Source organism: Salvelinus sp. IW2-2015, linkage group LG20 (assembly GCF_002910315.2).
Source record: "Salvelinus sp. IW2-2015 linkage group LG20, ASM291031v2, whole genome shotgun sequence".
Taxonomy (NCBI): Eukaryota; Metazoa; Chordata; class Actinopteri; order Salmoniformes; family Salmonidae; genus Salvelinus; species Salvelinus sp. IW2-2015.
Genome location: NC_036860.1, coordinates 16427841 through 16443681, shown reverse-complemented (window position 1 = coordinate 16443681; position 15841 = coordinate 16427841). Strand labels below are relative to the sequence as shown.

General features: G+C 44.1%; 1 protein-coding gene across 8 annotated transcripts in view; it reads left to right on the top strand.

The window, feature by feature from the left end:
• spsb3a (splA/ryanodine receptor domain and SOCS box containing 3a) overlaps positions 1–13887 on the top strand; it is an 18589-nt gene extending 4702 nt beyond the window's left edge. For 6 of the 8 annotated variants that reach the window (XM_024012834.1, XM_024012836.2, XM_070449241.1 and 3 more), the window contains exons 2-7: positions 6777–6915; positions 7256–7433; positions 7720–7907; positions 8251–8353; positions 11212–11337; positions 12453–13887. In XM_024012834.1, the coding sequence (XP_023868602.1) occupies positions 6790–6915; positions 7256–7433; positions 7720–7907; positions 8251–8353; positions 11212–11337; positions 12453–12862 (1131 nt within the window). In that variant the 5' untranslated portion in view covers positions 6777–6789 and the 3' untranslated portion in view covers positions 12863–13887. Of the gene's footprint in view, positions 1–4684; positions 5594–6776; positions 6916–7255; positions 7434–7719; positions 7908–8250; positions 8354–11211; positions 11357–12452 lie in introns of those variants that run through there. The other 2 variants (XM_070449243.1, XM_070449240.1) reach the window with 2 other exon arrangements.
• Positions 13888–15841: the final 1954 nt, after the last annotated feature.

Sequence of the window (15841 nt, the reverse complement as noted above, 5' to 3'; positions counted from 1 at the left end):
CGCCATCAGATCATTCAACACGGGGGCCCTCGGATGTCGCCGCTCCAGTCCCCTCCTGTACTCCCTGTTCACTCATGACTGCATGACAACCACGACTCCAACACCATCAATTAAAGTTTGCAGATACAAATAAGTTGTAGGCCTGATCACCCGACAATGATGAGACAGCCTATATTCCAGCTGTTCTACCCCCAGACATCAACTTCATGAAATAGAACCCACGTAGTCCAAGCTTTTTCTTACCCCCAGACCATCAGACTGGACGTTTCATATAGTTTATTAGTTTTTATGTCTTAGAACAGCATGCATACCCCTTACCCCATCATACAGAGCTAATAGACACCATTAGTCAGTATTCTACCCCCAGCTCTATTTTCGGCTCGCTAATACGACACACTAGTCTCAGCTTTTCTACCCCCAGGACATCCAGGCTGTCTGAAAATAGACACCATAGTCAGCTGTTCTACCCCCAGACCATCAGGACTGCTGAATAGACACCATAGTCAGCCTGTTTCTATACATCAGACCATCAGACTGCTGAATAGCACCATAGTACAGCTGTTTCTACCCCCAGACCATCAGACTGCTGAATAGACACCAACTAGTCAAGCACAGTGCGTTTCTGAACCGCCAGAGCCATAGGCTGCTGAATAGACACCACTAGTCAGCTGTTTCTACCCCCAACCATCAGACTGTTTCAGACTGCTGAAATAGACACACTAGTCAGCTGTGTCTACCCCCAGACCATCAGACTGCTGAATAGACACCACTAGGTCATCTGTTTCTTACCATCCAGACCATCAGACTGCTGAATAGACAACCACTAGTCAGCTGTTTCTACCATCGAGACCACTCGTACCTGGTGAATAGACACCACTAGTCAGGGCTGTTCTTTACTACTCCCTCAGTACCAGACTCCAGACTGCTGATAGGACACCAACTAGTCACGCTTGTCATACCAAATACAGGCTGACACTTCAGATCTGACCCTGACATAGCGCTTCCACACACTAGTCAGCTGTTTTACCCCCAGACCGATCAGCACTGCTGAATAGACACGCACTAGTTCAGCTTCTGCTGTTTCTTACCCCCAGGACCATCAGACTTCTGAATAAGACCACCATAGTCAGCTGTTTCTACCCCCAGGTACCATCAGGACTGCTGTATAGGACACCACTAGTCAGCTGTTTCTACCCCAGACCATCAGGCTGCTAACTAGACACCACTAGGTCAGCGTTTCTACCCCCAGACCATCAGACTGCTGAATAGACACCAACTAGTCAGCTTTTCTACCCCCAGACCATCAGGCTGCGGAATTAGACACCACTAGTCAGCTGTTTCTACCCCCAGACCATACAGACTCTGAATAGGACACCACATAGTCCGCTGTTCTACCCCCACCATCAGACTGCGTGTTAAGCACCACTAGTCAGTGTTTCTTACCCCCAGACCATTCAGGCTTCAAGACACCACTGTCAGCTGTTTCTACCCCAGACCATAGACTGCTGTGAGAGACACCACTAGTTCAGCTCGTGTCTACCCCCAGACCATCAGGCTCGTGCTGGAGATACGACCACCACCTAGCAGCCTGTTTCATCACCCCAGACACTCCAGACTGCTGAGACTAGAACAACTGATAGAGTCAAGCATGCTTAGCTCCTTCACCCCAGACCATCAGACTGCCTTGAATAGGAACACCACCATGAGATCGCTTTTTCTACCCCCAGACCATAGGGCTGACTGAATTAACACCACTAGTCCGCGTGTTCTACCCCCAGAACCACAGACTTGTGAATTTAGAACACCCCAACTAGTCCGCTGTTTCTACCCCCAGACCATTTCAGACTGGCTTAGAATAGACACCACTACGTCAGCTGTCTCTTACCCCCAGACCATCAGGTTGCTGAATAGACACCACTAGTCAGCATGTTTCTACCCCCAGGACCATCCACTACTGTGTGAATAGACCACCGACTAGTCAGCTGTTCTACCCCCAGGACCATCAGGATGGGCTGAATCAGACACCACTAGTTCGTGCGTGTTGTCTCTACTAGCCCCAACAGGACACATCAGGCTGCTGGAATAGACACCACTAGCCTTCCAGACGGCCTTCGTACTCCTCCCAGGCATCCTCAGACTGCTGGAATAGACACCACTACGTCAGCTGTTTCTACCCCAACTCATCAGGCTGCTTGAATTAAGACACCACTAGTCAGCTTGTTTCTACCCCAGGCCATCAGACTGCTTATGACACACACAGTCAGCTAGTTAGTGCTACCCCCCAGACCATCAGGGCTGACCTGATAGAACACACCACTAGTCTGTTGCTCTTACTATACCCCGTACCAGTCAGGCTGACTGAATGTACGACACCACTAAGTCAGAGATTGTTCATCTACCCGCCAGGGACCATCAAGGCGTTGATGATAGACCATCGATTATTGTCAGCTGTTTGTGTCTACCCAGAACCCATTCAGACGCTAGGGGACTAAAAATGAGACACCAACTAGGTGCGAGCGATGTTTCTCACCCCCAGACCGATTCAGACTGCTGAATTAGGACACCAGCTGAAGTGCAAGCTGTTTCTTACCCCAGACCATCAGTGACTGAATTAGACCACCACTATGTCAGGCACCTAGTTTCTCCCCCCAGAACCATCAGACTGCGATCTAATAACACCACTATCAGCTGTTTTCATACTCCGACCGAATACGACTTGGCTAATAGGACTCCACTGTTAAGTTCAGCTGTTATGTACCCTCAGAAAGGACCCAAGTCAAGGCTGTGAGAAGCTCGAATTTCAGTACACCATAGGTCACTTGCTTTTCCTACCCCCCTTGACCATTAGGCTGCTGAATAGGACACCACTGAGTCAGCTGTTTTCTACCGCCAGATACCACTCAACGACTGCTCCCTGAATAGACACCATTAGTCCGCTGTTTGCTACCCCCAGACCATCAGCGCCTGTAGAACTAGACACACACTAGTCAGCAGTTTCTACTCCACCAACCAATCAGACGTGCTGAATTGGATATACCACACACTAAGTAACAGTGCTGTTCTACCCCCAGAACCCATCGAGCGCTGACTGTATAGACACCAACTAGTTCACTGTTTCTACCACCCCAAGATGAACCCATCAGCTCTGCCTTATAAGAACGATACCAACTAGTCACATAGATTCATAACCCCCAGACCATTCGAGGGTTGCTGAATAACACCGAGTAGTCACCAGCTGTATTACTACCCCACAGAGACCATCAAGCCACTGTCTGTATTTAGCACACCCTCCCACACTACGTCAGAGGACTTGATTTATAAACCCGCAGCACAATCAAGATCTGCTGTTATAGACGGCAGCATATGGTCAGCTGGTTTCTACCCCCAGCACCATCCAGATGCTGTATTGGGAGCACCCGACTAGTCAAGCGTTGTCCTTCCTAATCCCCAGACCATGAAGACTGCCCTGAATAGAAACACCACTAAGGGTTCAGCTTTGTTTCTACTCCCGAGACCATCAGACTGCTGCAAGTAGACACCCGGTCAGACTCGTATTCTACTCCCGACGACGACCATTCAAGATGCTGACATAGATCCCTTAGTCAGCTGTTTCTCCACGCCATCAGGCAGCTGTCTGAATAGACACCACTAGTCACTTGTTTCTACCCCCAGACCATCAGAACTGATGAATAACGACCACAGTCAGCTTGTTCTACACCCATGCCAACCAATTCAGGACTGCTCTGAATAGACACCACTAGTCCGCTGTTCTCTTACCCCCAAACATCACGAGGGCGGAGAGTCTCGAATAAAACAACCCCGGAGTATGTCAGCCAGTCTTCGCTCCATCACAGCGCTCGCTGAAGACAACGACATATCAGCATGTTTCTACCATCAGCTGCTGATAGACCATCCACTTAGTCAGCTGTTCTACCCCAGACCCATCAACTGCTAAATAGGGACCACCACTAGTCAGCCTGTTTGCTACCCCCAGATCATCAGATTGCTGAATGACACCACTAGTCACTGATTCTACCCCTGACCATCAGTGACATGCGGGTAATACAGAACACCCTAGCTGTCCAGCTGCTCTCTGCTAAGCCCCCTCAGACATCAGGGACTGCGCAATGACAACCTCGACTACTCAGCAATGATTTGATACCCCCAGGGACTCATCAGGACTGGGTCTGACTAATAGCACACCACTAGTTCAGCGTGTTATCTACGCCTAGCCATCAGACGTTGGCTCTTTTCAATAGACACACTAGTCAGACGTTTTCTACGCCCCAGACCATCAGACTGTTGAACTTAGACACCATCTAAGTGCATGCAGTGTTTGCTTATCACCCCCAGGGGACCACTCAAGACCTGCTCGACTTAGACACCACTAGTACAGCTGTTTCAGTCCAGACCATCAGGCTGCTGAAAAGATCACCCAATAGATCACTGGTGTTTGATTAGCCCCAGACCGATTCATGGTTACTGCCTGAATAGGACACCACCTATGGTCAGATCCTCGTATGCTACCCGCCACCTCGTACAATCAGCCTTAGATCTGACTCACAACAAACTAGTGCAGCTGTTTCTACGGCCTCCAGGAAGCATAGGAACTGAGAAGTGGTCTGTGGTCACCACCTGCAGAACCACTCCTTTTTTGGGGGTGTCTTGCTAATTGCCTATAATTGCCACCTTTTGTCTATTCCATTTGCACAACAGCATGTGAAATTTATTGTCAATCAGTGTTGCTTCCTAAGTGGACAGTTTGATTCCACAGAAGTGTGATTGACTTGGAGTTACATTGTGTTGTTTAAGTGTTCCCTTTATTTTTTTGAGCAGTGTATATTCCTACCGACAATAGTGCAACAACACATTGTTGTTCATTTGTGAACATTTGCTAACATGTACATTCAAAAGACAGAAATAAACACATACCTCTCCTCATCACACTTTGAGCAAACTGAGGAGTAAAAGCATGGCTCCTGTTGATGACATCACAATTTAGAAAATAAATACAATAAAATGGTTCACTCTTGAAAGTTAGTGTAATGCATCTCAAAATAGCTTTAAAATAAATGAGGGATTTTGGCCATCATTCTGCTAATTTTCTCATCGATTAAACGTTTGATCACCATACAGTTTTGTTTCCAAAACTAAAATCTTTAACAGAATAGACTGTTTTGTAGACTTCACCCTTTGCCAGAGTTTTAAAAAATTGCATGGTTTAGAAGTTCAAGAGCGAATTTACTTATTGCACACGCACTTCCGAGTAGGCCGTTCCCCAACATAAATGTGCAAATAAAATGCTAGAACGCGGCAATAGGATCTCATTAGCTTGTGCATAATTTTTGGTGTGTCTAGGCATCAGTTAGCCCTAGATGTACTGTTACCCCCCCCCCCCCTAGTCGATTGATGCACCTGTGCATCAGTCTAACATAATAAAAATGTCCCCATCAAAATCTGTCTAAGATAGAAATGTTTTTTTTTTACATGGGCTCAATCCGCCACATCCGCCTATGTCGGCTTTCTGCATCTGCTGTGGAATGTGGCAGAGCTACATCACTGTTTGTCAGACCAGGAGAAATCCAGAAAATCGGTCATCTCACAAAAACATGCGTCTGTAGCATCCAAACGGTTTGGCCTACAAACGAATAGACAGGTTGGTTGTTTAGCAACAAAACCAACACGTGCACAACTATGAGGCAAAACAGACAGGGTTGGCTTAGATTGTTGACAACATGTAAACTGTATTTTGTCTCCAATGTTTGTCAAAAAACATAAATACATTTGCACAATGAACACCTGTTGTCTCACATGGTTACGATTGTTGGATAGCTAGCTAGCAAATTTTTGCAGTCTACAAATCCACTCAAGATAAAATCGGCCCACGGCTGAATCTATTTGATGATCCCTGGCTTAGACTTTGAGGTTAAGGAGCCTACCGTTACTCCTTAAGGTCCAAGGACCTTCAGAGTATCTTAAGAGGTAGACTGGCTCTGGCAGCCAAAACAGCCAAATAGTCTTATCTAAACCTGAATTTATTCTAAATTGCGATATGGTTCGAGAAACATAAAGCCCTTTACTTTCATATCGCATCAATATAATTTCACAAATGCAAAGTATACACTTTTAACCGGCGTTATCACAGTTGCAGCCTCCGGTGTTTTTCAGTGACAACACGTTACTTGCGGCCTTCTTCCATTACACACAGGTGTTAGGAGCATGCTAGAGAGCTAATTAGCACAGGTGGTCCCTCTGTCTTCCGTAAACACACTGTAACATGGAGATGGCGGTGTGGAAACACTAACCCCATAAAGGCGTGTGTGTATCAATTTATCCTTTTTGTTTTTTGAAAATTATTTCTCGCTGATATGAAATATAAAGTCCTTATGCTTCCAAAACCATACCACAAGCGATGCGTGTTAATGTTCAGACCGAGCGTCGGGGCTCTCAAAGTTCTGAGTAAAGGGTCTGAATACTTATGTAAATGTGATATTTCAAACAGTTTTTGCTTTGTCAATATGGGGTATTGTGTGTAGATTGATGAGGGGGGAAACGATTTATTCAATTTTAGAATAAGGCTGTAACGTAACAAAATGTGGAAAAGGTGAAGTGGTCTGAATACTTAGCAAATGCACTGCATTTCACATTTTTGCCTACTTTATAAAAATGTCAACTTCTGGAGCTCATAGGGCTGGTCAAAAGTAATGCACTGAATAGGGTGCCATTTTGGACGCAACCTTTGTCCATCCAACTCTCCTGACTCCTCCCTCCCCCAGGTGTCCTGCTGCAATGTCAAGGCGGAGCAGGAACAGCCGGGCATGGCGTCACGTATGGAGTGGAATACGGCGAGACGCTGATTCCCGAGTGCTGGTACTGGCCTCAGAGAGTCAGGAGTGGGGCTACGAACGCTTACAGGTAAGGGTCGTTTTGTGACGGACGTAGACTAGGGGTGTGAAACTCATTGCATGGAGGGCAGATTGTCTTCTGGTTTTTGTTATTTCCTTTCAATTTGTGTCCAATTAAGACCTAGATAACCAGGTGAGGGGAGTTCCTAACTAATCACGGACCTAAGGCTAGTTGACCAATCAAGTACAAGGGAGGGGCGGAAATCCGCAAACAATTGGCCTTCCATGGAATGAGTTTGACACCTCTGACGTAGATGGTTCCATTGTGCCAGAAATGTGGAGTCAAGCACAGCTGACATATTTGAGCACTGTTAGGTACTGTTTGTAAATAGTGTTTGTACCCTCTGCAGTACAGTGACTCAGACTCTGAGCCAGACTACCGGCTCATGGTGCCACCGGTCCCCAGTGCCGTGCCCGTTACCGGAGAGTCGTACTGCACCTGCGACTCCCAGGCCGAGCCCAGCTACAACCCACGTCTCCGGGGCTTCCACCGTGTCAAAGACTGCCACTGTGGAGAGGAAGACCAGGGTGAGAATGGGAGGGGCAGGGAGGAGAAACTAAGGTGGTGTTCAGAAGGGCACACGGTAGCAAAACGTTTTGAAGTGGAAAGTGAGTGTTTTTTATCGGTCAAGTTCAGGGAGTCCCTTCAGGTATTTCACACGGTTTCTGAGGGCTTTCATCTGTTTCATGCCCAGGCTGTATCAGGACGTTCCCAAAGTTAAACTCTCACCATTATTTGCTTATTAAAATATCTAAGTGTCTGAGATGTTGCAGGTCAACTGTCATTGGATCCACTGACCTCTTGACATTGCAGACTTCGACTGGGTGTGGGACGACAGTAACCGTTCCACGGCCACGTTGATGACCTGCGACAACCGCAAAGTCAACTTCCACATGGAGTACAGCTGCGGCACAGCAGCCATCAGAGGTTCCAAGGAGCTGGCAGATGGCCAGCACTTCTGGGAGATCAAGATGACATCACCAGTGTACGGGACAGATATGGTGAGGCTCCACCCATCATTACTCAGGAGACAGGATTATAATGATCAGTGGAGGCTGGTGTCACTTTAAATAGGAGAACGGGCATATTTAATGGAATGAATGGAGCTGTTTTCATTCCATTCCAGCCATTACTATGAGCCTGTCCTCTAATTTCTCTCTTCACCAGCCTCCACTGCTGGGGGTTGAGGCTTAGGCTTGTAAGACCTTAGGAAGTTTAGTGGTTTCTCTTTCCTAAAGCTTATTTTGTGAACCTTTTGTATGATGGTGAGCATGTTGATTACTGTTCTATTTTTATATGTGATTAAGGTGAACATGTTGAATGAAGACTTTTGATGTTGTGTAGATGGTAGGCATCGGAACCTGTGACGTGAACCTGGATAAGTACAGACATACCTTCTGCAGCCTGTTGGGGAAAGATGATGACAGCTGGGGTCTGTCCTACACTGGTAAAACCATATAATCCATCAGATAGTACTTATCACAAACATTCCTGGGTTCATATAGTATTCGTTTCTTTCAGATATGTTCAGTGTTTGATTGAGTGGTGCCTGCTCTGCTGGATAGGGTTTTCACTTTTGGAGCTATCGTATTTGTACCAGGCAAGCTCAATCAAGCATAGCTCAAAATAACAAATACTATTTGAACCCATGCCCCTGATTACGAAATATACACAGTGAAATCATCACCCAGTGTTGCCTGTTTTTTTTGTTTTCTTTAACTTCTTTGGGAAAGAGGGGCAGTATTGAGTAGCTTGGATGAATAAGGTGCCCAGCGTAAACTGCTTGTTACCCAGGCCCAGAAGCTATGATATGCATATAAGTAGTATATTTGGATAGAAAACACTCTAAAGTTTCCAAAACTGTTAAAATAATGTCTGTGAGTATAACAGAACTCATATGGCAGGCAAAAACCTGAGACAAATCCAACCAGGAAGTGGGAAATCTGAGGTTTGTAGTTTCATTTAAGTGATTGCCTATCCAATATGCTGTGTCTATGGGGCCAGATTGCACTTCCCAAGGCTTCCAGCAGATGTCAACAGTCTTTAGAAAGTTGTTTGAGGCTTCTATTGTGGAAGGGGGTCGAATAAGAGCTGTTTCAACAAGTGGACTAGGCTGAGGCCAATGAGTTGTTTACCGCACGGTCACGAAAGGCGCGCCGTTCCTTCTTTTTCCTCTGTAATGAATACGCTATTGTCCGGTTGGAATATTATTGAAGATTTATTATAAAAAGACCCTAAGGATTGATTGTAAATGTTTCTACAAACTGTAATGGAACTCTTTTGACTCTTCGTCTGGATTTTGCGCTCGCGCATTGTGCCTTTGGAATAGTGAACTAAACACGCAAATAAAACGGAGGTATTTGGACACTTAATTTAGAAATGAAGGCACACTTAACCAGCAGGGCTTCCGCATCATTCTGCAGCGATACGCCAACCCATCTGATTTGCGCTTAGTGGGACGATCACTTGTTTTTCAACAGGACAATGACCCAACACACCTCCAGGCTGTGTAAGGGCTCTTTGACCAAGAAGGAGAGTGATGGAGTGCTGCGTCAGATGACCTGGCTTCCACAATCACCCGACCTTAACCCAATTGAGATGGTTTGGGATGAGTTGGACCGGAGAGGGAAGGAAAAGCAGCCAACAAGTGCTCAGCACATGTGGGAACTCCTTCAAGACTGTTGGAAAAGCATTCTAGGTGAAGCTGGTTTGAGCGAATGCCAAGAGTGTGCAAAGCTGTCAAGGTAAAGGGTGGCTACTATTTTTATTTAACTTTTTTTTGGTTACTACATGATTCCATATGTGTTATTTCATAGTCTTGATGTCTTCACTATTATTCTACAATGTAGAAAATAGTACAAATAAAGAAAACCCTTGAATGATTAGGTGTCCAAACTTTTCACTGGTACTGTATGTTTGACTAAAACAATCATTTCAAACCTTCCTTACATTTGTATACGATCACGTGTCTTTCTCTATTCTGCTTGGGAATACTTGGGAACAGATTTAGTAAATTAAAATAATTTAGAGCTGATTTCTTGATCTTTTTACTCTGTCCAACAAAAAAATACTTTAGGGTCCACATAAAACCACCGCGGGCCGCCAGTTGGGGAACACTGGTCTACAGCTTATCATGAAGTATTCTAACTCAAGCGAGCAGAACCTCGAGACTTCTTTAATATTAGAGATTGTGCACCAGCTGTTAACAAAGACACACACCTACCCTTTGAGTTTACCCGATGCTGCCGTTCTGTCCAGCCGACACAAAAAAACTGCTAGATGTATATTATCCCTGGCCTTGTTCAGCCAGGACTGAGAAACATAGGATATTACAGTTCTTCAGGTCCCATTGATGGGATAGTCTCCAACGGAGTTCGTCCAGTTTGTTCTTCATTGATTGTACATTTGCCAATAGAACGGCGGGTAGAGGCATTTTATGTACTCGCCAACGTAGTTTCGTCAGGGAGTCGGCATGCCACCACCGCCTTTTCTGAGTCTCAGGGATTTTGGCCTGGTCCCGGTTGAACAGTATGTCCTGAGATAAACAAAATTCTATGAAGGGGATACAAAAATGGTCAGATCAATACTGCCATCGAGAAAGAAAAAAAAAAGGTCTGTGTATAGAACATTAACCTCACAAATAATCAAAATATCAAGTAAACTGATTTGATGTGTGTAAGATTGCATAATGAATCTTTGGTGCTCCGAACAAGAGTTTAAGGGATACTTCGGATTTTGGCAATGAAGACCTTTTATCTACTTCCCCAGAGTCAGATTAACTTGTGGATATAATTTTTATGTCTCTTCGTCCAGTATGGTTTTGACTAGAAGGAATACAGCTTCTGTCAGATTTGACTTTTTGTAGCAGGTTAGGAGATTTGTGTTAAGGTTATGAAAAGGGTTAACTAAAATGCAAAAACATCACTTTTGATGTCAATTTGACAAAAGCTGTTAAGCCATGACCATCCAGTATGAAGGTAGGTCGGTAAGCTATTCCCATAGACTTCCAGTCATTGCTCTAACGCTAGTTGGCATTTGATGAGCTAACTGGAATGGAAAATTCCAGAATGGAACCAAGATATCAATGTACCATTTCCAAATAATGTTGGGCAAAAAAAACTATTTTTTTTGAGAGGGTTGAGAATGGACTGTAACCCACATACAAATTAGCACAATTAGGAGCCATAGGCGATTCCATAATAGTACCCTTCATCTGGATAAAGACATTTTGAAACATTAAATAATTTTGTGTGTGAGCCTGTTTTGTTTTTCCCTTATAATACTAATATGGTCATCTTCTTCTAGGTCTGTTGCATCATGAAGGAGACAAGGTGAACTTCTCCTCACGTTTCGGCCAGGGCTCAATCATCGGAGTGCACCTGGACACATGGCACGGAACACTCACCTTCTTTAAGAACCGCAAGTGCATAGGTAATTACAGGGGTCACAGGTAAAGGGGACCAGGTGGGGTGAGTAGTGATCTACACATAGTAATTTAATTACGTTTTGCAGTAGCTTGGTGCTAGTTGAACTAAATTCAAATCTTGGTAACGCCTAACCACCCATCTAACATGCCGTGTTGGGGAAGCTACCCTGAAAATATAGTTTATCAAGCTACCAATTGCAGCATGCCTAAGACACGTTCACGCAGATGAGCAGGGACCCTGGGCATCTTTCTTTTGGTGTTTTTCAGAGTCAGTAGAAAGGCCTCTTTCGTGTCCTAATTTTTCATAACTGTGACCTTAATTGCCTAGTGTCTTAAGCTGTTAGTGTCTTAATGACCGTTCCACAGGTCCATGTTCATTACTTGTTTATGCTTCATTGAACAAGCATGGGAAACAGTGTTTAAACCCTTTACAATGAAGATCTGTGAAGTTATTTGGATTTTTACAAATTATCTTTGAAAGACAGGGTCCTGAAAAAGGGACGTTTCTTTTTTTGCTGAGTTTATATTTTTCTTACGGGAAAATTACACCCAAACTATCTTTTGGTATTTTCTTAATTAGTCCATTGTTGATTTAGATCCAAAATGTTTTGCATGTCAGCAAAAGTTACAGAAAATACTTCCGGTAAAGATCGTTTTTGGGTGAAGTTTTTCTTTAAGGGTAGCTTAACTTTCTCCAGTGTGAAGTAATTGGTAGCTTGATAAACTATATTTTCAGGGTAGCTTCCCCAACACTGCATGTTAGATGGGTGGTTAGGCAGCATGTAACTAGATGGGCATTAGGGGCCAGTTTCCCAGACACTGATTTAAGCTTAGTCCTGGGCTACAATGCATGCTCTATGGAAAGTTTCCATTCAAAGTGATTTCTAGTCCAGGACTAGGCTTGATCTGGGATGGGAAAACTGGCCCTATAAATCACTTCTAGAACAAATTAACATGGAACGTACCTAGGATTTCTCATATTCCCCCTCTGCATGTACCCAGCTAGTTACCCCTGTGCTGTGCCTAGCCTTTTGCTTGTGTGTGACGTTGGGTAATGTGACAGCAAATGGAACCATTTCCATTCTAAACTGGACAGTAAAGTGTGTATTCTATTCTGCAGGCGTTGCGGCTACGGCGCTACAGAACAAGCGTTTCTACCCCATGGTGTGTTCCACAGCAGCCAAGAGCAGCATGAAGATGATCCGCTCCTGCTTCACGCCCACTTCCCTGCAGTACCTGTGCTGTGCCCGCCTCCGCCAGCTCCTCCCTGAGTGCCCAGACACCCTGAGCGTACTGCCACTGCCACCTGGCCTGCGCCACCTGCTGCACAATAAGCTGGGCTGGGTCCTCAGCCTCAACAACGGCCTCCTGGGGGCCCCAGAGGGGGAGGAAGGGAGGGTGGGGGGCTTGGGGTCTGACTCACCCCCTACGCCCCCCTTGGCCGGGGCCTTGTCCTCTGAAAGCGATGACTCTGAGGGGTGTTCGTCGGACCTTGAGGCGTGTCAGAGGAAGAGATGTCGTTGGACGTGACTGGTATCCGACGTGACCCCCAATATAAACACGTTGGGGTCCTAAATGACACCCTATTCCCTATATAGTGCATTACTGGTCAAAGGCCCATAGGACTCTTGTCAATAGGGTGCCATTTGGATGCAGCCATGAACTGGACTGAATCCCTGTCCCCTCCCTGAGACACACTCAAGTTATAATCCCTTACACACATACGCACGCACACACGTTACCGTTAATGGGTGAACCCAGGACCTGGGGACAGTTGTGGAAACATTTTAATCAAGATCAAACAAAGACCGATGGCCAAACTTCAGTGTACATTAACAGTATATGCAACAACAACAATGACATGGAATCAATGAAAAGAGACCAAGTGCAGCATTATGTGAATTGTCACCATGCATTCTCCTTGTACATGAAAAGCTGGTTGGATTGCTTTAGGAGTGGCCCGTAAGGCCATATTTTAAGTTTCTGTTTTAGCTGACCGAAGAACAAAAGTTGAGTCCAGAGAGTTGTCATCTCCAAGACATTTATATGTTCTTGCTCTGCAGGTAATACACAGTTCAAGTCATCAGTTTGACAGTTATGAATACTCAGTGAAACAAAGTTATTTTGTTGTTAATCAACACATTTGTTTCGGAGCAGGAACAAACTTTTATTCAGATCAGCTTGACAATGTATTCCCCTGAATTATTTTTGTCATATCGACACCAGACATTTTTATTTATTTTTTTAACAAATGTTTTAGGGGGGTTCTGATTCATTTTTCACTCAATACTGCTGTCGTATTAGATATTGGTTGGGGGAGGGATGACTGTTATACACACCCTCTATGTTGAGCTGTGAGTTGTCATGCACCGTTCTTATACTGACCTCCCTGTTATGATCTCCTTCTGCTTGATGGTAGACTCATGTCTGTTAGTCAGACAGACATTTGATTTAGTTGTCACCCCTGTGCATCCAATGGTTGGGCTGCAGACAGTGTACTGAATAAAGGCAAAGGGGTGTCCACATATTATAGTAAATATATCTGTGTTATTATTTTTCAGTGTACAATGTTTATTTTATGCATCAAAGCACTTCTATATACTGTGCATTTGGAAACTATTCAGACCCCTTGACTTTTTCCACATTAGCCTTATTCTAAAATTGATTAAATTGTTATTTTTTTCTCATCAATCTATACACAATACCCCATAATAACAAGGCAAAAACAGGTTTTTAGAAATGTTAACTTTAAAAAATAATAATACATTTGCTATCACATTTACATAAGTATTCAGACCCTGAAGAAGTTTTTTTTTATCAAGGATCACTCTATACTTTGCTTTGTTTATCTTTCCCTCAATTCTGACTACTCTCCCAGTCCCTGCCGCTGAAAAACATCCCTCCAGAATGCTGCCACCACCATACATAAAGGCCTGATTGGTGGAGTGCTGCAGAGATGGTTGTCCTTCTGGAAGGTTATCCCATCTCCACAGAGGAACTCTTGAGCTCTATCAGGGTTCTTGGGTCTTGGTGGTTCCAAACTTCTTCCATTTAAGAATGACGGAGGCCACTGTGTTTTTGGGGACCTTCAATGCTGCAGAAATGTTTTGGTACCCTTCCCCAGATCTGTGCCTCGACACAATCCAATTCCTTCGACCTCATGGCTTGGTTTTTGCTCTGATATCAAATCAAATTTTATTTGTCACATACACATGGTTAGCAGATGTTAATGCGAGTGTAGCGAAATGCTTGTGCTTCTAGTTCCGACAATGCAGTAATAACCAACAAGTAATCTAACCTAACAATTCCACAACTACTACCTTATACACACAAGTGTAAAGGGATAAAGAATATGTACATAAAGATATATGAATGAGTGATGGTATAGAACGGCATAGGCAAGATGCAGTAGATGGTATAGAGTACAGTATATACATATGAGATGAGTAATGTAGGGTATGTAAACATAAAGTGGCATAGTTTAAAGTGGCTAGTGATACATGTATTACATAAAGATGGCAAGATGCAGTAGATGATATAGAGTACAGTATATACATATACATATGAGATGAGTAATGTAGGGTATGTAAACATTATATTAAGAGGCATTGTTTAAAGTGGCTAGTGGTACATTTTTACATAATTTCCATCAATTCCCATTATTAAAGTGGCTGGAGTTAAGTCAGTATGTTGGCAGCGGCCACTAAATGTTAGTGGTGGCTGTTTAACAGTCTGATGGCCTTGAGATAGAAGCTGTTTTTCAGTCTCTCGGTCCCTGCTTTGATGCACCTGTACTGACCTCGCCTTCTGAATGATAGCGGGGTGAACAGGCAGTGGCTTGGGTGGTTGTTGTCCTTGATGATCGTTATGGCCTTCCTGTGACATCGGGTGATGTAGGTGTCCTGGAGGGCAGGTCGTTTGCCCCCGGTGATGCGTTGTGCAGACCTCACTACCCTCTGGTATGCACTGTCAACTGTGGGACCTTTATATATACAGGTGTGTGCCTTTCCAAATCATGTCCAATCTATTGAATTTACCACAGGTGGACTCCAATCAAGTTGTAGAAACATCTCAAAGATGATCAATGGAAACAGGATGCACCTGAGCTCAATTTCGAGTCTCCTAGCATAGGGTCTGAATACTTATGTATACAAGGTATTTCTGTTTTTTATTTTGAATACATTTTCTAAAACAACTCTTTGCGCTTTGTCATTATGCGGTATTGTGTTTTTTAAATACATTTTAGAATAAGGCTGTAATGTTACAAACTGGAAAAAGTGAAGGAGTCTAAATACTTTCCCAATGCACTGTATAAACGGGATATATAAATGGATCTTCTATGCTATGTAATGTTCATACTGTATGTATAGGCCTTTATTCTTATCTTGATCTCTGTCTTAATCTTTCTCTCCAATAATGTATATCTAAAGCATGGCCTTTGACTGAAACTAAGATGAATAGGTGAAATATGCACAGAACTATCGCTGTATTGGCAAGTAAAAAATAAAT